The following is a 26,824-nucleotide window of genomic DNA, read 5'->3' as shown; positions in this document are numbered from 1 at the left end:
TCATCAGCACGGGTGCAGGAATCCCATAGGTAGTTAAGTGCTGGAACATGGAAGACCAAGGTCAGTTTACCTACGTCTCATGTGGTTCTAAGATATCAGATTGCAAGATGTTCTCTTTAGAGCTAAACTTAGACCTAGTCATAAATATACTCAGGGCACATCCTATACAAAATCATGACAATGGCAAGAATTTGGCCTGGGTGTCTGGTGGCTACACTTCAAAACAGCAGCCCTCTTCTTGCCTGAGGAGGCAACCAGTCACTGGCCTCAGCTGTGGCCCCTTCAGACTGCTAGCAGACCTGTGGTGGTAAACAAGTTGTCTGTGTTGAGTCTATGTCTTCAGAAGTTCTGTCCTTCACGGTGTTGGTGTCAGGGGCACCAAGGGGCCGGAGCCTGAGGAAAGGGCTCTTGGCTGACTAATGCCTCCAGAAGAAACCTGCCTTAAGAAGACAGTATGTGTGGGGCTGTGTGACTAAGCGGCGTTGTCCTGACGCTGACCACGGAGGTCCCTGACCCCGTTCACCCGTTGGCTGGAAGAGGTGGAAGGGAAGTGGAGCCCAACCCTGTCCTCATGCTGGAGGAGAGCCACCCACCTACCCCTCTGCTCCCCACCTAGTCCTGGCGCTGTGGGTGGGGGCCTGACCCTAAGAGTGGGAGGGGCAGCACTTGCGCTTCTTCCTTTAGAGGAAGTCTGGGAGGGAGATGTTTTCTAAAATCTTGTTAGTGGGTAGAGGAAAGGTTTCTAACCAGAGATCTGTGGATAAAATTGAAGTTATCAAGGAATGTAAATGAAGAAAAACATTGCATCTTTAGAACCCTAATCTCTAATTGAAGTTTAGCATGTCGTTCAATTATGCATGAAGACAAAAGCCCTGGGAGTTTAGCAGCCCCTGTGCCTTTTTTCAAAAAATCAAATAAGGCTACTGTACATGATATTCACATTGGAAAGATAACTAGGTGCAGGCCCTGTGTCTTGATACCAATGGAAATATGATATGTGCATAACCTATTTCAGCTGTGGTGGATGCCCCGTGCACCACTTACACTCATCCCTGTTCTAAAATAGCAGTAATTAGATCCATCGCTAAATCGTGCTAATAAACTTAATACAGGCACATATGTTACTAAATCACAGATTTGTTTTTATGTACTGACACTATTTCAGTAATATTGGTTTCCTTTGTGATCCTACATATTTTGTTATATGCATTTAAAACATTGTTCTGAGAAGGGATGCTTTCATGTCAAACAGCCAAAAGAGCCCAAATATATTAAGACTGCCATTGAAATAAAGCTTTAACGGTGTTCTCCACACACATACACACACACACAAATATGGACATGTATGCATTTATAAATACACACACACATACAACTATAATGAATTGAATCTGAGGTTCTTGGTGTAGACAAACTGGGTTCAAAGCCCAGCTCTGCCACATTTTCTGTTACCTTGGGACAAGTCACATTAGCCCTGAGCCTCAGTTTCTTCATCAATAAAATGGGCCTAAAAGTTGTTGTCCTCACAACAATAATCTATTAAGTTCTTAACACAATACTTGACAAAGAATGAGTGTGTGTTAAACATGAGTTATCATCACTATTAAAAGAGCTAATGAGAGTGAAATGGTAAAGAGAACAAAAACATTATTTTGATGAAACTTATACCTGCCTCTGATTTGCCAACTTTAAGAATTTATTCTGTGCAGACATATATTATGCAATTATTATATGCCAGGGACTGAGCTGGGAAGTGGAGAAGTAAAAGGAAAAGAATCCCAGAGGCTGATGGTTTCAGAAAAGGAACAGCTGGTTCAGCCATCAGAGACCACAGCAGTGTCTAAAAGACCTCGATTAGAGGTATGAACATGGGACTGAGGGAGATCAGCAGAGGAAGTACTTAACCTTACCTGGCGAGGTCAGGGAAGGCTTACTAAAGAGGAGACATTTGAGCTGCATGTTGAAAGACAAGGGTGAATGAGCTATTAGGATCGGGTCACCATCCAGTTTGATGCCTTCCAAATCTGACACCCAGATATTCGATCCTATGTAACTTCTAATTTGGGGAATACCGTTCATCTTAAACTGTGGAGAAATACCTTCCTCTGTATCCATCCATGATGCTCATCTGTTATTTTCTGATCTGAAAACTTTTCCTCTTGCCTCTCAACCGAAACCCTTTGGGGTGGTAGGATAGGAAGGCCTGCCAAGCTGGCACACAGAAAACTTCTCATGGTGGTTTCTTGAGACTTTCCTAAGCCCAGCAATGGAGTGCCAGCAATCCTAGCCCCACTGAGTTCGAATTTTTGCAGGAAGATGTAAATTCATGTTTGTGACAGAAGAAAATCAAAGATAACTGAGGATGTGCAATACATATGGAAAGCAAGGCACACACACACACACACACACACACACACACACCAGTGAGATTCAGCACACTGCCCGTGTGAGCAGAACAAGAAAACATTTCAAAGTACAGTCACTGTTTAAACTCTTACACCATGTAAATGATCATTCGAGGAAGAGCAATCCCAAGTAGGATTCATCAGTGAACTGTGAGGAAGAAAACTGGCCTTTGAAATAGGAGAACTTGATTAATAAGATCCAGAATCTTGCAGCAAAACAATTCCTTTTGCACTGTTCTGACTTCAGATTTCTGACTTGGTCTGTAAATGTGGGTCCTTCTGTGCCATGTTTTAGAGCAGATGATGCATCAAAATGAAAAGTACATGGTTTGGAGATCGAAATGCCACTGGGATGATTGTTCTTGATTTTTGTCAGTTGCATATGGTACGTTAAAAAGAGAAAAAAACATCCCAGACAATTCCCTTCCAGTTAACTGGAAAAATGAAATTATGGGGATCATCCCTGTATTTACAAGGACCTGAAGAAGAGGTGAACTTTGATGGAAAAGCTGTGTTTCCTCAAGTCTTACGTCCTACGCAGCCAACAGGCTCAAACAGCCTGTGAGGAGAACACACCCTCTAAGAAGATCCACGGTAATTAGGATGGCTGTTGTCATCCACTCTGTACCTTTCCTTGGACCCAGCCCAGGCTGGGACCATCACAAGGGAAATTATCATTTACCTACTTGAATAAGCTTGTACTGTACGTTGCAGCACTTAGAATTAATTTTTAAGAGGTGGAATGGGCCTTAGAGTTTCTCTAGGTCAACTTCCTTTTTTAACAGACAAGGAAAACAGATCTAGCAGGTTAAGTGACTTGCTCCCAATCACAGAACTTATTAGTAGAAGAGCTAGGATTAGAATTCAGGGTGTCTCTCTCTCCGTCTCTTTCTTCCTGTCCCTCTCGAACTTCTCCCTGTTTCCTTAGTTCAAGATACAGTGGCCACTTTTTAATGTTCTAGTCTGGTTCGCCAAGCAACTCTTACATATTGGTCAGGATTAAGGTCAGAGCATCTATTTTGGGGGGTTACTTCTTCTGGGAGCCCTAACATCTGCTTTTAGCTGAGTGAGATGGCCACTGGACAGCCCCCCATTTTTGTTTGGCATAAGTTTTGTGACTTGTGCCACCTCCTCCATCTAGACAGGTTGTTTCCCTCTCCTTCCATCCTCACCCACTTCTGTGCCACCAAACTATCTTGTTTCTTGGAAGAGCGTTTTTAAAGTGGAAAAACTTGCCAAGAGAGAAGGGAATAGGAAAATTTAAAGCATTAAGAAAAGTACTCCAAACCCATGTCATAAATACTCATGAAAATTCAGCACTCCTCTACATGCATAAATTAGGTACTCCTAATTTATAAAAAGGAAGAAAGAGTACTATAAAATCAGAAAGTTATGGAGGAAAAGATGAAAACTTTGGTAAATAGAGGTAATATCTTTTAAAAGCTTTTAAAAATTATTTGCAATGTTATAGCTTACTACTATATGGAATGCTAGAACACTAAGAAAGTAATCTAAGTTTTATATCCTTGTGACTTTTCCATCTGGAGGGAATGCTCATGAATAAATATGAAAGCTTGGTCATCAAAATTAACTTACTTCCATTGAAAGATACCACGAAGAGAGTGAAAGACAATCCACAGAGAGAAAATATCCATAGTACATATAATCTGACAAAAGATTGTATCCAGAATATATAAATCAATAATTTTTAAAAAGCAATCCAATTTTTTTTTAAAAGTAAGTGATGACTTGAACAGGCATGTCACAAAAGAAGATATCTAAATGACTAATAAGTGTAGGAAAAGATACCTTATTACTCATCAGAGAAATACAGATTAAAAGCACAATGAGATAGCATTATTCTACCCAGCAGAATGGTAAAATTAAATAATGACAATAGCAAATGTTGGCAAGAATGTGGAGCAACTGGAACTCAGATACATTTCCAAGAAGAATGTAAAGCGATAAAAACACTTTGGAAAACTTTTGGTAGCTTCCAGTAAAGTTAAGTGTATACCTACCCTGTTGTCCAGCAGTTTTAGTTCTAGGTATGTCACCAAGAGAAAGGAGCACAGGTGTCCAAAAAAACCTTGGATGTAAATATTTGCAGCAGTTTTATTCATAATAGTCAGACACTGGAAATAATTCAAACGTCCATCAACAGGAGAATGGATAAACAAAACATTTTAGATTTCTACAACAGAAAACTAATTAGTAGTAAAAATTATTTTTGCAGCAAGGGTAATCTTGACAGAAGAAGCCAGACGTAAGAGACTATAAGCTGTATAATTCTACTTATGTGATACTCAAAAACAGGCAAAACCAATCCATGGTGCTAAAAGTCAGAGTAATGAGAAGCTTTATAAGAAGAGATTGTTATTGATGAGAAAGGGGCATGAGGGAACTTTCTGGGGCACAGGAAGGGTTTTATGTCTTTATCTGGATGGTTGTCACAGGGTATGTACAGTAATCAACGGAATACTTGAGATTTGTGAAATTTTACTACATGCAAATTTTCCTTGAAGTACTGTTCAATGTGAAAAAGTAAAAAAGTGAAAAAGACAGTATTTGGTAAACAACTGGAAAGTATGGCTCCAAGCAGCAGAAGGATGTGGAGATGGGGTTGAGGGCTGAGTTATTGCTGCAACCTATGGACGTATCATGTTCGTGGACAGCTTTGTCTTAGAGACCTGCCCCCAGGACTCTTTCTAATCTTTCCATTGACTCTAGTCAGGCATTCAAGTCTCTGTGTGATGGGTCCCTTTTCATCCTGGTCTCTCACTACAACATTCTGCTTCCTGGGCACTGATCTGTCACTCATTCCCTGACCATAGGTTTTCCTCCTCACATGCATACTGAAAGGCCTTCTTCTCTCAAGGGGACAAAATCCTATCCATTCCTCAGTCCCCTCCACCAGGAAGCTGTCAGTGCAGACCAAGTTCTCTCTCATCTGAACTCCTAGCATGGATTTACTCTCCTACTGAATGGGTGTTTTGTTTTCTGAATGGCCCTGGAACATGTGCAGTTCGTGTTTTGTCCACTTAACTCCCGCACCCTAAAAATTCCCCATTTATAAGCTCCTCGAGGGCAGGGAACATGCCTTAGTCTCCTTTGTGTGCTTCCCACCCCCGAAAGCCTGTCCTGCTTTAAGGTCTCCACAATGTTAATGGGTAGAAAAAGAAATGGAATGAAATAAGGAGAGAAGGAAAGTTATCGAAAGTAAGAGCCACTTGGTTCTCCTTCCTGACTGAGATGGGGAATCCTTCAGGGACAGAAAGGGGGAGACAGACCATGACTGCTGAATATACACGTGTGGGACAGGATAGGTGAGACCATTAACCTCCTCCAGTGCCCCACACACGTTGCTTAATCTAAAACCCTCTGATTCATGGACCACAATCGGAACTGGCAAGATAGGACTGGGGCAAGAAGAGTGGAAGGGATTCTCTTTGGTGGATTTTAGGAAGGATCTTGAGATGAAAAGGAAATGAAAGTGAGAGGGTGGGGAAGGCACCATTCCAAACCAGACCCTGAATTTTTAATATCTGGTTCCAAGTGTATTATCCTACTTCAAGCTTGTCTACAAAAGGATTGACTTTAGGATGGTGGGTGAGCCAAGCCTTATCTTGTTTCCTTCCTTCAAACAACTAACTCAAACTTTCATGTGAACCTTGAGGCCCCTGTTTCTGGCTGGAAGTCTCTTGAGAAAAGACTCCATTGGTTTCCATGGTCTGGGGAGGCAGTTGGCTCAGATCTCTAGACAACAGCAGCCACTTCTCAGGAGAGGTGGCCCTCCTGAGAGACAAGAGCCAGCAAGACGACTGAAAATTGGATGCAATTTAGTCCAAACCACTTATAGCTCAGCCCGATATCTACTTTAAGTTTCTAGTCCTTGATTAATATTTATACCAAAATAGGGCGAGTGGAAAAGTTCCATCTGTGTGGATTTGAAGAGTTTTGCCTTTCCTCAGCCACGTTGACCAAACTCAGGAAAGTGGTGGAACCATTGCCAAGTACATGGTCTTTGAAGTGCAAGAAATTCTGAGAAGGCCCTGGACCCATCATATTTCTTCTTATCCTAGAGTTGGCACTCCTTTTTAGAAAACACTTAATATCAACACCTCTCAGTGCTTTATAGTTTTAGCCAAGCCCTTGACACTGAGCTGACCGTGAACACTCTTTTGAAAGAGTGGATGGTAAGTCTATGCAAAGTTTTGCGGGGGGAAATTGCTTTGTTGGTCGATAGGTTTTCCCATCTTTTACAAATCATAATGGTTCAATTAATCACTTTAATTCTGCTCTTTACTTGGCCAGTAGAGAAATGGCCCCACATTTTCTCCTCAGTTTTATTAGTCATTCCATACCTCTCAGAACCAAAACAATAGAAACTTCAATGATGTTCTCCCCTTGATAGGAGGGGCAAAACTAGAAGCCTTGCTCTTGCAGTAGGCATAGTAGTTGCACTTATCAAGTATGGGCCATGTGCAGGCATTGTTCTACATCGCTTTTTCCTAGTGTTTACACCAGTCCCATTTTACAGATCAGTAAACTAAGGTTCAGAGGGATTAAGTAAATTGCCTTGGTGGCATAACTAATGTGATGAATGTGAATTAAATGTAGGAAATTCAGTTCACAGCTGCACACTCGTCACTGCATGCCATTTCCCAGCTATACCAAACGTGTTTACAGGGTTTCAGAAGGATGAGCCATGAACATGTTGGTCACAAGATGAATTTAGTTGGTACATAGACATGCGCTAACAACACTGAACCACAATAGAGTCTTTCTCCCTTTCCATTTCTTCCATCCTTCTGAGTATGTCAAGGAGAAAGTCTTCACCTGGTGCTAAGATGTTTTTAATGCCTCCAACACTTAGCCAACTTCGTTTTAAGCAGACGGAGAGTGGTCCTCAGGCTCAGAGCTTTTAGAAGGCAATTGTGTTAGCCAGAATTTAATAATGTTGATTCATATTTACTGTGTTTTTTTATGGTTACCTTCTACTTTTAAAACATTTTAGGGATAAAGTGTTTTTGTTTTGTTTTTTCAAGAAATAAGGTTTTCTTTTAAATAATTTGTTTAAAGAAAAATTATAAGTAAATAATCACACAGATAGCATATTTAGGGTAAAATTAATGAAGGTGGAACATGGAGTCCCCTAAATATCTAATATTTCATAATCATTGATCTCTACAGCACTTGACAGTTTGCAAAGCGTCTCATATGCGTCATCATATTTGATTTTCACAACAACCCCAGGAAGCTCGTAGGTACCACGTTTCCCCGAAAATAAGACCTAGCCGGACCATCAGCTCTAATGCATCTTTTGGAGCAAAAATTAATATAAGACCTGGTATATATTATATTATATTAATTATATTAATTATATTATATCATATCATATCATAGCATATCATATCATATTATATTAGACCCGGTCTTACAGCAAAATAAGACCAGGTCTTACATTAACTTTTGCTCCAAAAGACGCATTAGAGCTGATGGTCCGGCTAGGTCTTATTTTCGGGGAAATATGGCATTATGACCCATTTTAAAGATGAAAAAACTCAAGGTTCAGAGAACAGAAACTGCTTGCTGGAGTCACACAGGTGGTGAAAAAAGTAGCCTGGGCTCAGGTGCCGGTCCTCAAGCTCCAACATGAGCAGTGCTCCCCCAAAACTCTGCCAGCAAACTCTGTCAAGGGCAGGAGTGGATAAAAGCATATTCCAAAGCAAGGAGCCAAGACCAGAAATGCCATGGAAATTCTACAGAACTTAATGACTCTCAGGAATTGGCCTGAATTTTCACAATTTCCTAGTGCTTGTATATATTCTGTTTCATGGAAAGCCTGCGGTTGCTACATTCTGAATTTCTCTGGAGAAGTCTGATTTTTTCTCTCTAGCAAGCCGCTTTCCAGAAGGTTCCGAAACTGGCTCTCTCATCAGAGGATCATCTCCTACCTTCTGGGGTACACCATAGAAGGGATGACACAGAGGAGGAAGAGTTGGGTTACGGTCACTAAGAAGAGTTTTCTTTCCAAGTCTGCTTGCCTTGAGCAGTTGACTGGGATTCAGACCACAGGGCCAGGTGACTTCATGGGCAGGGATACCATAAACATGAGAGAACCAGTGGGTCCGGGTGCCAAAGAAGGTGATTGGCAGTTCCATCAATCTATACATGAAGAGATTCCGGGAGCTGAAAACACTCCTGAACATAAAGCTGAGATCTGGAAGGAATGGTTGAAGCCATTTGAGTAAATTCAAACATAAGAGAAAAGCATGTTGAGAATGAAGAGGAGATAAGAGCCAGGGCTAGAACCTTGGAAGGGAGAGGGGAACCATTGAGGGGGGCAGCGAAGGGTTGGCTCTAGGGGTTAAGTGACCAGGGAAGGCTAGAATCTTGGAAACCAGCATGGTTCTTTTTTCTTCCAACCCCTCGTGCAGACATCAGCCTTAGATGTAGGCTATCTAGCATGTGTTAGCTTTTAACACGCCTGAAGCATTGATCAAAGGCATAAAAAGGAAGTTATAAAATAAGCTATTGAAACAAATGATTATTGAGGACCTACTATGTGCAAGGCATTACTTTAGGCACTGGTGACAGCACAATGAACTAGATACGCAGAGACCCTGCCCCCCTAGAATTTATAGTCTAGCAGAAAAGAATGACATTAAAAAGTTAAATCCGCAATTGAATAATAACGTTCATGATAGATACGACTAAGATGTACAAGATACAGGGTTTTCTAAGATCATATGATACAGGTATCTGAAGGATGAATACGAGTTTGTCAGGTGAAGGCAGAGAGAAATGGTCCAAGCAGAGGCAACGGCACGTGGGCAGGCTCAGAGGTGTATAAGAATGTGGCATTTTTTCTGGGGCGTGTTGTTAAATGAATAATTCTAAATTTACTTGAGAGAATTTCCAGTAAAGGAACGTGGCTTCTATAGTTCTGAGTTTATATTTTCATTGTGTTACATGAGCTTCCAAGGTGAGACCAAGAAAGTGAATCATTTGCAAAGGGAAGGACCGTCTGCTAATTTCCACTTCATAAAACTGGGCTTAGAAGAACTTGGCCTCAATACTTTTTAAGATGTTTTAATTCCTAAGAAGCTGTGATTTTCCTGTGTTAGATGTTTCTTAAATGCAGAATTCAACTATATAAAATACGTACAACTAGTGCATATGTAGGGGGAAAATAAAGGAAAAGATGAAATGTTTGAAAGCACATTTAATGTTAATTTTAAAAACACGTGATAGCAAAAAGGCGAGACGAGGGAAATCATTTATAAAAAGGATGCTTGTTTTAAACCAAAGGGAGGGGGAAATCTTGTTAAAGGCATTACACTAAAACACAAGTGTTTTTTTAACATCAAGGCACCAATGTTGGATGAAGGAAGTGTGTGTGTGTGTGTGTGTGTGTGTGTGTGTGTGTGTGTGTGTGAATGCTTCCATTGTTGTATAAGTTAACCTAAGAATCTGGGCCAGAGATTCCCAGCAGGAATCATTTGCATAAGTAAAGCCTTCAGACTTGTAATAACAGCGCTGTACATTTATACAGCACATTTCCTTTTGAGATATTAAGATTCAAATCGGCAAGATTAAAAATTCTCCAACTTGGTTTGCTAAGTATCTCCCATTTCCAAAAGTATTCCAATAAAGTGTGTTATCTTTGGAAAAATCAGTAATGCTGCAAGAATTTTTTTAAAAAAGCAGACATGTATGCACGCATGCACACACACACACACACACACACAACAAATTACATCGTTAAAGGATGATGTTCTTAAGACATCAGGCCACTGAAATAACGAGAATCTTATAAAATGGGGGAGGTATGGTCAGGAAGTATTGCTGGCCTCAAACTTACAGTTTTCCACTTGAGAAGTATTAAGAGCCGAAACCTAAGAACTATGAAGCCCAATTAGATTTTTAATTGCAAGTGTAATCTAAAGATATTAGGTCTGGGGACACCAACAACTTGCTCTCATTTAGAAAGTGGGGATGGGGGAGTAGGCAGTCCCTACAGGGACTTTATTTCCTTTTGTCTTGACATCCCTGAAGCTACTTGGTAAATCTCTAGATAAGATTCCCCAGGGGGATGTGGATAACTTCTGGCTCGTGATGAGGCTGGTGGCTTTACTCACATCTTCCAAAAAGCTGGCAGGGCCTGTCCAACAAAGAAAAAGGACAGTTCAAGACAAAATGATTGCATTGGAGTCTCTAAACTCACTTAATTTGACAAGAAATGCCCGGACAGCTGTTGCCTGGTGGGGATTCCTTTCATAGTCAAGGAACACAAAGCCCACCCCCTAGGAGGCTGGATGGTCTCAAAAGGTCAAAAAAAAAAAATAATCTGGAAGTGGGGAAGGCAGGAGAACCCTACTCCCTAGGACTATTTCAATTAAGCAGCGGGCCCCTCAAATAATGGGTTTACTTTTCTAGAAACTTGGGAAGGTCTCAAAAACAGAAGAGAATGGTTTTGCCCCCTCAGCGGGTGTTGTCAGCCTGTTGGTACAACTCACTGTGCACGTGTGCAGCTAGTTTAAAGGAAGCAGGTGTCAAAGACTGTATTTGTTCAGTCTTTAAAATCCTATCACTTCAGTCAACAGGGTCTCTTAGACGTAAGATTTGTGGACCTGTTTTGGATACAGCCACGTGTAAACATCAGCTATCAGCAAGAAGCAGGCAGAGAAGAGGCTGGCTTCTCTTCTGCCTCCATCCATTGCCAAAGGAACATCAAAAGAGTCAGTCCTGGACCCTGGGCGGGACTGACAACTTCCTAGATTGTCTTTGGCCTGGCACCCAGATCTGATCATCCAGCCATCAATCGCTCAATTTAGGATTTGGAACTTCTTGCCTTGTTTCTTACTCTTTTCCAAGTGACCCAGCCCCATCCCTTTGAAAGATAAAAGAGGAAGTCTGCGAAGACTGTTTCGAGGCTGCCCACTTTCAACAGGGCGAGGGAGCCCAGCCATGTGCCCTGTTTCCTAGCATTGCTAAAGCTCTTCCCTCCAAACGTCCCTCCTGTCAGGCCATTCCAAGAGCTGCAAACCCTTGAAAAAATGTACCGATTTGAGTCTTATCCCCTCTTTGCCTATTTTTTTAATGAAAGTGCTAAAAATACCAAAGAGGGAAATTACCCAAAAGGCAGACAGAAAGAAGGGAGAGAAACGGGCAGATAATCCCCTGTCTTGGCTGGTGGAGGACCCAGTGTCTACTGCTCCGTTGTGCCAAGTGATAACGTGGTAAGAGGTGGCATTACTAACAGAGTCCTTTAGCCGACCAGGCCAGAGAGCGGAGGGAACTGTGCTTGTAATAATTTGTTTTTAATCAGGAGGAGACTTCCTGAATACAGACAGTTAAGGATGGGGTCACTGTTGGGGTGGGGTGAGGTTTTAGAGCCAGGCACCCCAAAGGCAGGCTACATGAGCTTACTCCTCTCATGGCCTTGGGTCTGGGCCTTCCTGCTTTTCTAGAACCAGCTGGAATCAGTGAGGCTTGGCTGACCAGAGGGGGAGGGGAGGGGGAGGCAAAAGCAGGGTCTTAAACAGAGAAACCTTTCATTTTATATTTCCCTTTCCACATATGGATTTGCTTTTCTACTCGATTTTCATAGCCAGATTAACCCTTTTTGTTCACACATGATGTGAACCTTGAGGATCTCTGATAATTTCCTCCCCTAGAGGGGAAGACAGAACTAAATAAGTGATTACAACTATAGAAATGCTCCATAAAGGGTCATACATGGTGGTTAGGTTCTTATGGGGGAATGCAAGGGGGTACTTAGTCTGGGAAAATCAAGGTCCTCCCTGAGGGAGCAAAAAGAAGACTCGGATGCTACTTTCTACAACTTCCCCTCTGGCGTGTCCATCAAGAAGCCTGAACAGATGATTAGGATACACTCTGGGGACAGCTGGTGTGGGAGACACAGGAGCAGCAGACCCCCTTTCACCACCCCCAAGTGCCCGGGACCACCACACCTCCCGCTGACCTTTCACACACTCTGGAGCACCGTGTCAGGCTTCTGTGAATTCAGCGCTCCTTGCTGGCCACCAGATTTGAACTTAATTTTACCTGTTAACCATGACGTGTTGAGAGAGGGAGGACAGGAAGGAGAACGTGGTATATTTGGCCCCAACCCCAAATTCTCCTAGAGTTGGACCTGGACAAACTATCTTGACAGACGAAAACAAAACAAAACACCATTTCTTATAGAGAGGAAAAAAGTATCCGTCTGTTGGGCATTTGTTTAAAATTTTATTGGGGACATCAGACACTCCTAACATCACCAGCTAAATCCATCACACGAACCCCTTCCTACCACAGCCAGTCCATGCGATAAATTGAACACAAACCATTTAATAGGAAAGTCATTGAATCTGCACTGCGAAATGCTAAGGACGCAGGCACTTCTGTAGTCAGCTCATCACTCACCAACTGTTTTCCTATTCTGTTGCTTTAAATAGGATTGGTCTTTAAAACCAAAAAGAAAAATTTTCTATCCATAGAAGTCTAGTACTAGATCAGTTGGGTTAATCTCAATTTGTTTAGTCTGTGCATTTTTATCCTCATTACACAATTCGGGGAAAAAAGGGTATCTAGCCTGAAGAGATTTCTTGACATCTGTGCTTGTCCAGACAGAGGAGTAGAAATGGCCAAGGGACAACCTGGGGAGAAAGGTAGATTTGGACACACAGCCACACATGCACACACACACACACACACACACAGCCTCCTGAAGAGCATCTCTGCCCCCAGATATCACCTCTAATGTAGACGAGGACCTTGTGGCTATCTGTGGGAGCGTCGCTGTGGTTTTAGGAGGTGCGTCATCCAAAGTTGTTTCCATGGCTGGTTTGCACGTTATCATAGAGAACGTAGGTGGGACGGCGCAGAGTGGAAACTCGCACAAGGAGAAAGATTGCCAGCAGCCAGTTCTGCACACTCTTAGGCTTCTTGCTACCATATTCTAAGCTAGTTGTCTTCAGGCTGGATGGGATAAAAAACAGAACCCTCCAGGATTTGGGCTACACGTCCCACTCTTTCATCTCATATTTAGGGAAAAGTTCTCTTGGCCACAAACTGTAGCCCTAGGTTGAGGCCTCCCCAACCAGAGGAGATTCAGTGGGGAGGTGAGGGAGCCAGAGGACAAATACAGAGCAACAGTTCTGCTCAGGACTGGAGAGGACAGGGAGCATTCATTTTATAACAGAACATATATGTATATATATGAATAGCATGGCAAAAGTCACCCTAATGTACGAGCAAACAGGCTGGAAAGAGCCTTGTTGTTGGCCTTCCTCCAGCATCCCTGGGTTTCCAGGCCCCAGCCTCCATCTCTGGTGACAGAACATGTCACTGGGAGGGTTTATGGTCAGGAAGGGGTGGCAAATGGAGACCTGAAGTTATGAACAGGCAGTTATTGTACTGGTGAGTACATTGATTTCATGACTCTGTTAATATTTTGTAACCCTTTTTTGGTAACTCATGTTTTCAATCGTTGGGGAGTTTCAAAAAGTGGAAGAAATCCAGACCTCTAGCAAGATCCTGGGGTTCTTGAGCAGGAAAGTGACGTGCAAGCCTCCCTTTATACCTCCCAGCCAGGCCACTCCCCAAAAGGATCATACTTTTTAAGGAAACAAAGAAAAACAAACTCTCCATGATGCCGCTGGTATCCATTTGGGCCTTAGGTATTCCCAGCTTGGACTCCTTTGTCAGGTAGGATCTCTCAATCCCTCCTGTGGCCCCACAGGTTGAGGAGGGCCACCCCTGACCTCAGGGTTAGCAGAGGGTCTCAACATCCAAGAGAGCCCCCAAGGGGAGTCAGCCAGCCAGTGACAGAAGAAGACAAAGGGTGTAGTTTCCCTTCCATCCGGCTGTTTAGAGTTACTGCATTTGGCATGAAAGCCTGCAGGGCAGGCTTGTGTCAGGGCAGAGGTGACCAAAATGAAATGACAATCACAAAAGTCAGGCACGCCATGAAAGCTCCCCTTGTAGGAGTGGTGGTCTGCAAGCTGAGTATGGGGTGGGGGGGAACGTTAAGCCAATGATGTTAAAGACGTTAAAACCCAAGTTGGAGCAGCTGAGGGCACAACAATGCCACCTGGTTGCTCCCAAACTTGTCTGCATATCGGAATCCCCTGGGAAACTTCCAAAATGACTGCAGCCTGTGCCCTGTCCCCGGAGATGGTGACGAAGTTGTTCTGGGATGTGGCCTGGGCTTTGGAAGTGTTAAAAGATCCTCAGGATTTTAAGTGCAGACAAGTTTGGGACCCACTGATATAGCCCCTCACAACTCAACTGTGGTCACTGGATCAGCAGCGTTGGCTCAGCCCACACTCGCTAGAGCAGAACCTGCATGTTAGCTACATCCCAGGTGATCTTTATGCTAATCGGAGGGTCAGGTGAATTTGAGAATCATGCTTTTTCTCCTCCCTGGCACTGACCACATGTGTAATTCTACATTTTTGTGAGTTATTTGAGAAATAAGTGAAAGGGCCCCCAAAACATCTGGAAAAGGCTTCTTGGCATCACCTGCAGTTCATTGGTTAAATTAAAATGGAGATTCGGGATTTAGAGAGACCTGGATTCAAATCCAAGCTCTAGTACTTTAATTTGATCTCTTGAATCCCCTGAATAAGGGAGCCCAACTCGTCCTGGTTTGCGTTCCTGGTTTTATCACTGACAGTGTTTCATCCAGGCACTGAGTCAGCCAAAATAAGCAGTTACCTTTCAGTTAACTCATGTGCAACCTGAGGATACCAGCAAAGATCAGTGTCTCTCCTGCATTAGTTGTGCATCCAAATTACCTGGAGGGTTTGAACAATCATGGGGAGGGGGGAAGGGGCGGGCAGCAACAAGCCTGATTCAGCAGGTCTGGGGTCAGTAGTGAGGATCTACCTGCACGGCTCACAAGTTCCCAGACGCTGCATGGGACCACACATTGAGAACAGTGCAAGATGACTTATCTCATACAGGCGGTGCAAGATTTTCATGAGCTCAGGCTTAGCACAGTGACTGGGAAAACCACAAAGCCTAGTACTTGTTACAGCTGCTATTAATTCTTTCTATTATGGAAAACATGGGACTTCAGCTGGTCTCTAAAGAGTGGTTGAAGCTCTCTGAAGTTTACATGACCGTGAGCAAAAACGCTGAGTGTATATTTAGGAGAACTGCAAGAGGCTCGGGTGATTGGGAAAAGAATCTGGGTAGAAACAGTAGATGATATGGAAGTAGAAATGGATGAGTTTGGACAGGTGAGGTGGGCCACATCGTGGGAGCCCTGTGACGTCTAACATTCAACAACGCTTATGCCTTTGAAAGTGGTTTAGCATAACTTCAAAATGAGGTGGGTGCTAGGATCCTCAATATAAACGAACTTAAGAGTTGGGAATAAATCCAGAAAGGACTCACAAGTTGGTTATTATGGTTTGGTTTGGTTTTGGGTTTTGTTTTTTCAAGTGAAAACAGCTTCTAGGAAACACTGTGACCCAGCTCCAGAACTTGGGTCCCAGTGTGTATTCCAGCTCCCTGGGCTGATACTAAGCATATATGACCTGTAGTCATTAATGCAGGTAAACTAGGTGAAGCCAGGACCGTGGCACTTTTCTTCCATGACACTGGTTCTGATTCACTTGCTCCTCTGACTACGTCCTCTCCAACTGCCCTTGAGGCCTGTCCGTTGCCTTGAACTTCTACACTTTATCTAGCAGAACAGGGTTGAATGGTAGAACTCCTGGGACCGAGGTGATCATGACCTTGTCCTACTCCTCCCAACCATGACCCTTCTAGGACTTCCCACCCAACAGACACACTAGGCCTGCCCTTTGGACCCAACTGGCCTGATGCTCAGAGTCCAGGCCAGACTTGTAGGAGGGTGTCTGGAGTCTGGAGACTCCTGGTGTGGTAGGAAGTCACAGGGTCTGGATTCCAAAGACGTGAGTGTGAGTCACGTCCTGGGCAGCAGTTCTCTTCCGTCCTATGAGCTTGCTTTTCTCATGAGCCACACAAGCATATCTACAGCCTAGGGCTGATATGAATATACTTTGTAAGCTGTGAAGTGTTTGGTGGAAAGTGCCAGCGCAGATTGAATGAGAGCATAGTTCGGAAGACCTGTCTGATTTCACTTCCTGACTCTACCACTTACCAGCTATTGGCTCTTAACCTCTCTGGGCCTGTTTTCTCATCTGAACATGATGTTACTAAAAGTAGGTTCATGAAGAAGCCTCAGTTAAATATTATGAAAATGCTTGGCATTTGCCCGGCACATAAGGCGTACTCAATAAATGTTAGCTACAGTCATAAACAGTAAGAAAGATAAAACATTTCTGCTTAAAGGCCAGTACAGATAATTATAGACTTAGAAGGTGCCCTCCCCCAGAGAAACTGCAGTCAGAGCATTCTGAACGGACAAGTTGCTTCTCCTGCCTCAGACTCACTGTCCTGCATCACCAGTTGACCAGGAGTAATGATTAAACCTCACAGGCTTGTCATAATTGTTAAGGGAGCGAATGATGCATAAGTAAGCAAAATCACTCTGTGGACTCTCAAGTTGTTATTATTTGGGGCTTGTTGACGGTGGTAGGGAAGTTCTGGGATCATTTTTCTGTATATGATTTCAGTTCTTCTCTGGACCGTCTCATAACTCCACCCCACGCCAACCACCTCCACCCTCACTCCTCCTTCTCTCCTGGGACCCCGTAGGGGAGAGGGCGTGTGATAGTGTTAGATAGCCTTTTCAAAAAGTTAAAATCATGACTCTTGTGCAAATATAAAATGAAACTTGGCAAAGATGTTAGTCAACTCATTAATTAAAAGGAGTCATCAGAGATTTAGACCAGTTCAAAAAACATCTGAGGAGCTAGGTATTTAATGTTAGGACAAAACTGGTTAGGTACATAACTAGCTAATATCCTACAGGACAGTAAAACTTTAGGGCTATCTTTTTCAAAAAGACAAAAATGATTTATATTTGTATCTCAACTAGAGAAAAATCTACAAGTTAACATGTAACACCAAGTCTTGGAGTAGAGCAAAGTACATTTTTCTGGACAATCCTCGGGGGCTCAGAGGCAGAGGCCAATGTCATATAGCCACCATATGATATTGAAAGGCAGTGCCACCCATCTCTCTGCCTTATGTTCAAGTTTTGGATGACTTTTTTTTAACAGTGATAATTACTTATTTCACTTTACAAACAACCTTTTAATCTTACATGACGTTTACAACAGCCTTATTGAGACAAAAAGGGCAGGGAAAACCCCATTTTTCAGAGGAGGAAACGGAGTTACACAAAGCGAGACAAGCTGAGCTGGGAGGAAAACCCCCATTTCTAATTCCAGGTCCCGTGCTCACCCCTAAACTCCGTATTGCATTTCCCCTTTTCAGTTCCTCTCCATCGCAATCCTACATTGTTCTTGGTGACAGTGCCCCCCTTTAAGATTTCCCTTGGGGTGCACTTGAAGGTAAATGTTCAAAGGAGGAGGGAGTCCTCTGCTGCCCTTGCCCTCTCAGGCCCAAGAGGACTCCTGATCTAATTCCTTTTAAGTCCTTGACACAATTAAGTTCCACATTAGATGAACCACATCCTACTATCTTGAGCCAAAGAAAATTGTCAAAACATTTTATTCTTCCCTAAAAAAAAGAAAGAAAAAAAAAAGGCAGAATAGCAGAATACATGCTGCATTCCAAGAACTCATTTGTTTCAGTGACAGGTCCTTGTAGGCTCTTCTCAGCTACTATGGGCCACTGTGCCTTCTTTCATCTGTGACAAAGTCCACAGCAGAAAAGCCCACTGTTTATAAATGGGAATACTTCGCTTGAAACACAGGTTGATTTTTTCCCCTCCTCAATAAACGGGATCGTCATTTTCTGTGTCGGAGACAGCTGGGTCTGGCTGGCTCCTGGATGAATGGCATGCAGTGGACAAATGACTATTTATTGCTAAACAGTCTGCCAGGAAATTGGCTGCAAGTATGGCCTGATGGCCCAAATCTATTTCTTCCTCACAAGGACATTTAGTCTTCTCTCCCACTGACTTCTTTCGCCATGGAAACTGTCCCACTAGCAGGAAGAAGACAAGGGCCCACCCTCTGCTCCTTACACCTAGTCAGAGAAGCCAACTCTTATACACATGAAACAAAGGAGAGAGTAAGAAAGTACCTGCGGTGTGCAGTTAGAAAAGTAGTTCCTCTGAAGTTCCCTAGAATTCTGAAGTGGGGGGAAAATTGTGTCAGGGTCTCTCAGACTGCTTACACAAGTTGTAATGACAGCAACAAATACTCCGTACATAATAAATGCAGGTTCAGCCCTTTTGTGTAGCAACCCAATTAACCATCACAGTAACTCCATGAGGCGGGTTGGTGCCTATTATCCCCACAGCACAGATGAAGAGACTGAGACACCACAAGTCCAGTCACTGGCCCAAGTCCAGCAGAAGGAAGGCACAAACATTGGGACTAAAACCCTGACCATCTGAGCCCAAATCCTGGACCTCTTAACATAAATAGCTGCCTGCTCTTCCCCACTCTTCTCGCTTCCAATGTAGGCTACCACAGGTTCTAGAAGCCATTTTGTATCCAGTGACCATCATTTTTATTTGATCATATAATGTTTCCCACCCTCAGCCATGAACCACTTTGTATCATCTCACAGAACTAGGATGCTGCAGAACAAGATTTGGGCAACCCCAATGCAAGCCAGTTTTGTAATTTAACAGAGGAGCAACTTTGGGTGGGCGAGGAAAGAAATGAGTTGCCTCTAGCTGCGCAGCTAACGTGTCACAGTTGGCACGTAGGGCCAGCCTCCATCCCGCAGGCCAGGACTCTGCTGTGCTGCGCTACCTGACATCACCGTTTCTGAACCAAACCCTGGACTAGCAGCTCCACTCTCCCGGCCAAGCATCGGGACTAATCCTCTTGTAGGATGACTGTTAAATCAGCCACTCATTAGAACAATAATGCTCAAGCATGCAGGGTGCTTGGCCACTTTCAAAATGCTTCCACATAGCTCTTCTGTTTCCAAGCCTTACTCCTCTGGGTCTATTTAAAACAATCCAACGATGAAGCCTTATTCATAAATTGTACACCTTCCAAAGCAACCTTTGAATCATTCAAATAGTAACTGTGAAAGGATCACTGTATTTCAACCAGTAGAATCCAAGGTGTCAAGAATAAGAGGCGGGAGTTTGCAAGGTTTCATATGCCAGTGGCTTTCGGGAGCAAAGCTCTGCCTGCAAATGAAAGCTCCCAGCTTAGGATGATGAGTTGGTTGTGAACACCATCTTGTTTTTCAATTTTAATAGTAAGCAGGCGCAAACATGAACACACTTCCCTTCACATATGTGTAACATGGCTCTTACTCACCAAGGCTGTGAATGTGTGTTAGAACAAAGAGAGCTGACATGTTCCAAAGAGCATGCTCAGATTTTGACACCTTCCCCATCAAGCCCTTTTGTATCTTTTTGCCCTTGTACATTCTCTTTCTTCTTCCAGGAATCCCCTTCTCATTTTCTGCTGGCTCATTTTCATAGCCCTGACCCAGAGCCACCTCCTCTAAGAAGCCTCCCTGGATTTCCCATATGGATTTACTGACATCTTACTCTGTGCTCCTCAAGTCTGTGTGAAAATAGCAGCTACCATTTTTAGTAGCTAATACAGTCAGGCACTTTACATACATTATCTCTGTACCCATAACCAGGTTTAAGAAAACTGAGGCTCAGTTGGGCAAGGTCAATGTGGCTGTTAAGTTGTGAAGCTGGGTTTGGAATCCAGGTCTCTCACGCTCTGAACTCTTTGCCTTTTCTACTACACACGAGGCAGTTTCCTTGCCTCAAACTTACCCCTTCTAGAAGCAAGTGATAAGTATGTTTTTCGCCCTCCATCTCCCCCGAGACTGTGACTTCTTCTAGGGAATACCTGAATTTTATGATGTATCCCTGTGCCTGGCATATAGTAGATGCTGAATAAATGGTTACATGAATCAATAGTTTGTTGGATGAGGAGCTTATCCCTTTATCTTACTAATTGACAGAGCCTTGCTTTTGATAAAACAATAATGCATGTACATACCTGTACCGACTCATCTATACACACCCCCCACTCCCAGTGGAGAATCAGGTAGGTTTCTCAGCTAGCAGACCCATATACTAACCCACTGCTTCTCCAATTTTAATGTAATACAAGTCTCTTGAATTTTGTTAAAGTCCATATTCTGATTCAAAAGGGCTGGAGTGAGACCTAAGGGTCTGCATTTCTGGCGAGCTTCCAGTAATGCTGCTGGTTCAAAGACCCCATTCGAGAGCCATTTGGGTCTAAACCTATCATCGTCAGCAGCCATTGCACCTTTGTTACCTTTGGCTGGTAACAAATAATAAAACCTGACTCGTATGTTGGTCTCCTTCCAAAGGGTGACCAGACTTCAAATGCTCCTGAGTTTTCATGTTTTAGCAAAATTAAGTTATGCTTTGAGCTATAAACATTTGGCCGCATGAACATTTGTTTGCGCTTTGGTTTAATCACACCTTATCAATAAATGAAGGAGAGGAGGCACTCCCTGGAGGGTCCCATTCCAGCAACAAGTGGATCAGGAGAGTGGGTAGGGTGGGAGGAAGAGCAGAGGGTCCCTCAGAGCAGCCTTGGTTTCTGGAGACAGCACGGGAGGCAGGGAATGAGCCCCCATTGCATGTGTCTCGGGAAGGGCCCCACCCTTCCATACTTGCCTGCCCCATGGCGACTTTCCCAGCTGGTCTTCCGGTAAACAGTAAGTGATGGTAAACAGTAAGTGCTCCCGGTAAACAGGGATGCTGTATTCGTCTCAAGCCCTTTGAACCCCACACAGTCCCTTTGCGGGCATGCCAAGTCTTTCAGAGGTCAAGCATCCCCGGTCCAAGACATTTAGAAGGAAAACACCCTCTTTTCTGCTTATTTTCCAGATGTCCCTGGGCCAGCAGCAATCAGCGAGAGGTGTGCCTTGTTTGAGATGCAAGGGGACGTGTTCAGGCTTCGAGCCACATTCGTGGAGGTAACAGAGTTTGTCAAGGGAGGCCCTGCCTGCCTTCACTTCTTGGCTGTCCTTTCGGGGAACCCTGGTCATTCTCTGCTGGGACTGCTTAAGATGCATGTTGTGGGGAGGAGTGGCTCCAAAGGAGTGCCAGAAAAGCCCGTGGGAGCCCAGATGAAGAAGGAGTTTAGCGCTCCATAAACCATTTCAAGGTGGAGGCTGCCAGGCTCAGCCCAGCAAGGACTCCGCTGAGAAAGTGTGGCCAGTTGTTAGCTGATGCCTGGTCCACTCTGGGTAGAACTGTCTCTCCTGGGATTGGGTATATGGGTTTGATCTCCTCCTGCACTGTCATCTCTGTTGGTGAGTTTTGATCTGGGAGTGCCCCGGGGCAGAAATAAGTCATTGTATCCACAGTACTTACAAACCAGGACCTGGGATTCATGTCTATTCAGGAAGGCCATAAGATCCAGCTGGACTTTGCTTTCTTTCTTTTTGTTAATTGAGGACTCTGAAAACTAGAGGTAGGGCTGCCACTTTGCACAACTCCTGGCACTATTCACATCAGCATCTATGTGGATGGCACCCCCAGGAGTTGTGTGGGGCACAGCCTGTGTGACTGTGTGAGAGAGGGTAAGTTCTAGAGGCCACAATAGCAAAGACGGAGCTTTTGTCCCACTGCCAGAGCATTGCCTTGGGCACTCAGTGGAGGAACAAAATTTGGAAGGTGTTGTCTCAGAGATGTTGACTTCCACTGAGAGAAGGCAATGACAAAAACATTTATTGTACTGAGCTGAATCTTTTGTATTTGAATGTTGAAATGACCCAAAACAGTAGGTATTAGTATCTCCATTTTGCAGATCAGGAAACTGAGGGGTGGGTAACACGGAGATGCTACTAAATGGCAGGATTCAAACTCGGATCTGCAGGAAACGCCATCCCATACTCTCAACCATCCTGTAATATTGTGTGCCCTGCGCTCTAGAAGCACACGACTATTCCTTGTCTTCATGCCGACAGTCCTTACCACAGAGTACCTCGCGTGGTCTCTGGAAGCAAGGACCTTCAAGGTCATCCAATCCCGGCTCCTGTCCCCTGCACAAATTCCTCCCACAGCTAAAACATTCCCAGGATGGGAAACCCCCACACCTCTATTTTGACCACTTATTTTGACCACTTGAGCTCTTTCTGGCCTAGAGGAGACTCAGTGTCCCTATCATGCCACCCCATTCGTCCTGAATCTGCCATCAGGGTGTGGTAGAAAAATGCTGACTCCTCATCAGCTTCGGATCCTTAAAACAGGAGGCCTGTTTTTAGAGTTTTTAGGAGGCCTCCTTTTAGAGTTCTTGGGGCAGGGGATTAATGTTCCCTAAATGCACACACCGAGGCAGTTCCATCACATTTCCCTTCTCTCAAGGATCACAGTCCCACGCTTCCTATTGTCTGACATCTGAGAATAGTCGTTTAATATGTTTTGTCTGCTTTTCTAGTTGTTTACGGAAGGAGGGCAATTCTGGACCTTGTCCCTCCTGGCTGGAGGCAGAAGCCATTCAGCATTATTTTAATCCCTACATTTCCTCATAATCCTACAAATGATTTGAACATGAAGTGAATTTATCCTTGAGAAACACAGATTGCAACATGTAGGTCATCTTTGACATATCAAGTGTCATCTTTGGTTTGAACAACCTTAACAGGGACCTAAACTCAAGCCATATTGGAGCAGTGAGGCCCAAGACCCTTAGGAGGGAAACCATGACAGCATTTTTATGCTCCAATTCTCATACTCTCAATAGTTTGAAAGAGATTTAAATGATCAAAGTGGCAGCCAGCCTGGTTTTGTGGGAAAGGCCCTCGGCGGAGAATCACAGGACAGAATTCACATGCTGACTCTGCTTGGACAAGATGCTTCCCTTCTCTGAGTCTCAGATTTCCCATCCAAAAATGAGGGATGTTGGAGCTAATGCACTGTTGGATCCCCTTCTCGCTTTACATTTCCATAGTTTCAGGCAAATTGGATTGCAATCGAATGAATGATTCCCATGGTTAGTAGAATTAGAATGGAATTAGCATTAGGAGTACAGAATAGAATTACTTAGAGAGGAGGGTACAAGAGCAGACTTTCAGGACTAACATAAGGAAGCATTTCCCTGGAAACCTTTAACATCCCACTTTCCAAATGCCATGCCAGGCTCCCTGCCTGTCTGGCCAACCTCACAGGATGCTGAATTTCCCTTCAAGGTAGAGGAAAACACTCCTCCAGGACTCCAGGGGTTTCAGAGGGAGCCCAACGCAAGGTCTCTTCCTTGCATGCAGATAGATAGTAGATAGATAGGTAGATAGATAGATAGATAGATAGATAGATAGATAGATAGATAGATAGATAGATAGATAGAGATATATAATTCTAATTAGCTTTATTTTTTGAATGTACACTGACTTCAGTAGGTAGAGATGAAACCGCAATTTGAGGGGAAAAAGGGAACATAATATGAAAACTGTCTCTTCAAATTACAAAAGTTTGCATTCTTTAGGGGTCGCTCTTGATAGACTCTCCCAGCCTCCTTATGGTGGCGCCCCTTCTCATGAGGTCCTGTCTTCTGGCCAGCTTTAGCAGCTGCCCCGGGCACTGTAGTGTTAATTCCACCTCTTCTCACCAGGGCAGGGTTCTTCATAAATAATCCTTCCATAATGTAATAGCTGGGCTTCCTGTGCTTTTCCAGAGACAGTGCAGAGAAAGTCAACCTGAGCTGCTTAACTTCCTGAAAGGAACCCACTAGCAGCTCTGGCACTTTGATGTGCATGAGAATCACTTCAGGGACAGGGTCACAAGTACCCACGTCTGGATCCCACTCCGGACCCATGGATCTGACTAGCAGGGCCCAGAGCGGAGCCTGTCTAAGTTTACCCAGCTCCCCAGGTGACTTGGAAGTGCAGCAAAGTTTGAAAACTCATCAAGTAGATCAGGGGTCAGCAAATTTTCTATAAAGGGCCAGACAGTCATCGTTTTAGGCTTTGCAGGCCGTATGGTCTCTGTCATACCTATTCATCTTGGTCCTTGTAGCATGAAAGCATTAATTGATTTAAGGCTATAGATATTCAAAATGTTTACCCATTTAAAAATGTAAAAACTATTCTTAGTTCACGGGCTATACAAAAATAAGATTTGACCTACGGGCTGTGGTTTGCCAGCCCTGATGCAGACCGACCCTCTCATTTCACAGATAAGGAACTTGACCATGGACCTAAGGTGGGCCAGTGTGCAGACGGGTTAGATGCCAAGGCTGTGTCTTTTCCACAATTCCAGGATGCCTACGACAAATGGCAGAAATGGCCATTTTAACCCCATTGAGGATCTTTGTAGTGTACCTGTGTCCTCTACAATCCAGGTGCCTGGAAAGAGAGGGGTGGACTCTCTATAAAGTGCCAGAAATATGCCTGGCAACAGGAAAAGCACAAAGAAAGGAGAAAAATAATGTTGACACAATCTCAAAGCACATCTCACATGCATCAACATCTTCCATTTCAAAGTGTTTGCATTCCCACATCTCTAATAGCAACCTGAGAGTCTGTATTAAGCAAAATAAGCCAAGGGCAGCTTCCTCACCCAGGTACGGGCAGTATTGGGGAAGTCAGAGGACCCATGGGACACTAGACTTTCTCCTCTTCCTTCCTCTTCCTCCTCCTTCCACTGCCTGCTGTCACCGCCTGTGTGAAACCAATGGTACTATCACCTGTCTTCTTAGAGAATCAGTCTCCTTCATGCCTCGTAAAAGGGAGAGGCAGGAGAATATTACCGATCATAAATAAAATGCCTCAATTCCACAAAACAAGCATCCTCTTCTTAAGAGAACAACAAAAAAGACCTCTCATTTTTGCCCTGCATCGCCTTTAAGACCGTATTCTCTTTTGTAGTGCTAGAATTATCCTTGAAATGGTCAATTTTCACTTTTCTTCCATTGCAGCCCACCGAAGGTGAACTTGGACTGCAAGCTTCTCCTAAAATTATATTGGAAATGCTGTGTTCTCCCCCCACTTTAAGTCACGCTGCACATCAGTGCATTACAAGCAAGAAGCAGCCTCACACGAAAGAAATGTGTTTAACCTTCAGTAACGCACTGTTTTCCAAAGTCATCACCACTGAGCCCTTTTCCACATACCTGGGGAACTGGTCCTGGCCAGCAGAACTACCCAGAGCATATGTTGCTCTCATATGGCCCAACCTGATTCTACTTTACGTTATTGTTTCTCCCTCTCCCACCCCAACTGTAGGCTCCTTGAAGGCTATGACGGGGCCTCTTTTTCATCATACTAGATGAGGGTTCCTCAACCTCAGCATTATTGACATTTGGGACCCAGTAACTCTTTGCTGTGGAGGGGCTGTCCTGTGAATTCTAGGATGTTGAGCAGCGTCCCTACCCTCTACCCCATAGAAGCTGGTAGCACCCCATTGTGACAATCAAATGTGTCCAGGTATTGCCAAATCTCCCTGAGGGACAGAACTGACCTTGGTTGGGAACCATTGATCTAGACCATCAAGGCATGCCTCTGCTAGCGCCATAGTCACTATTTATGATATAGGATTAAATATATTGGTTTCCTGAGTTTAGAAGAGCAAAGGTGGGTTCTTTCAGGCATGCCTGGCTGGGAAGTGCTCCTGCATTGCAGGGACATCTCTTGTGCCTCGACCGCCCTATCCCTGTTGTACATCTTGACAGAGCTCACTTTACCTAACAAGCTCTTAAATCACATGCGTAGCATATCTGGGACACAACACACCTATGGTGACAGGCCCGAAAGGGAGGGGGAAATTTTTCCTCTCACACTGTGGAACTCTCTGGATTTCTAAACCGTAGCAGCATGCCACAAAGCAGCCAAACACTTTTGCTTTTAATTGTCAGAGAGAGGTGTCAGGCTTTCCAGGGAATCTGAGGCTTCCCCAGGATGCTTTTCCTTCTCCCAGCCTCATGACCAAACCTTGCCTGTGAACACCAATCCCTCCAGCCCAAGGGGTTTTCTAAGCTTCCCCTTGGGTCCTGTCCACCAGTTTCTTGAAGAAAATTTCCAGCTGTATTCTAACTTCCTAACTGAGTGCTCAAGAGTTTGAAAGTTGCTGAAGCTGGGAGGCTCATTAATCTTGGGAGACAATTTCATAATTCTTTGAACAGAGGTCCACAACTCTTTTTGTAAAGGTCCAGATAGTAGATATTCTAGGTTTTGAAGGCCATATGCTCCCTATTGCAACTACTCAAGCTGCCACTGTAGTCTCAAAGCAGCCACAGGCGATATGCAAGAGAATGGTCATGGCTGTGTTCCAATAAAACTTTATTTACAGTTTGTGGGCCAGATTGTGGGCTATGTTCTGCCCACAGACCATGAAGATTCCTGCTTTAGAGCATCTCTAATAAATGAACCAGCCTTTG

The 26,824-nt window shown here is 43.9% G+C and overlaps 1 protein-coding gene across 1 annotated transcript in view; it reads left to right on the top strand.

Annotated features, from left to right (window-relative positions):
• LMCD1 (LIM and cysteine rich domains 1) overlaps positions 1-26,824 on the top strand; it is a 57,386-nt gene that overhangs the window by 6,008 nt on the left and 24,554 nt on the right. Inside the window, exon 2 of the mRNA XM_019748313.2 lies at positions 21,337-21,425. Within this exon, the coding sequence (XP_019603872.1) occupies positions 21,337-21,425 (89 nt within the window). The remainder of the gene's footprint in view (positions 1-21,336; positions 21,426-26,824) is intronic.

Source organism: Rhinolophus sinicus, chromosome 5, assembly GCF_057876585.1.
Source record: "Rhinolophus sinicus isolate RSI-liver-muscle chromosome 5, RSI-T2T, whole genome shotgun sequence".
Lineage (NCBI taxonomy): Eukaryota > Metazoa > Chordata > Mammalia > Chiroptera > Rhinolophidae > Rhinolophus > Rhinolophus sinicus.
Note: the sequence above shows the minus strand (reverse complement) of the source record. Positions and strands in the feature narration are given on the sequence as shown.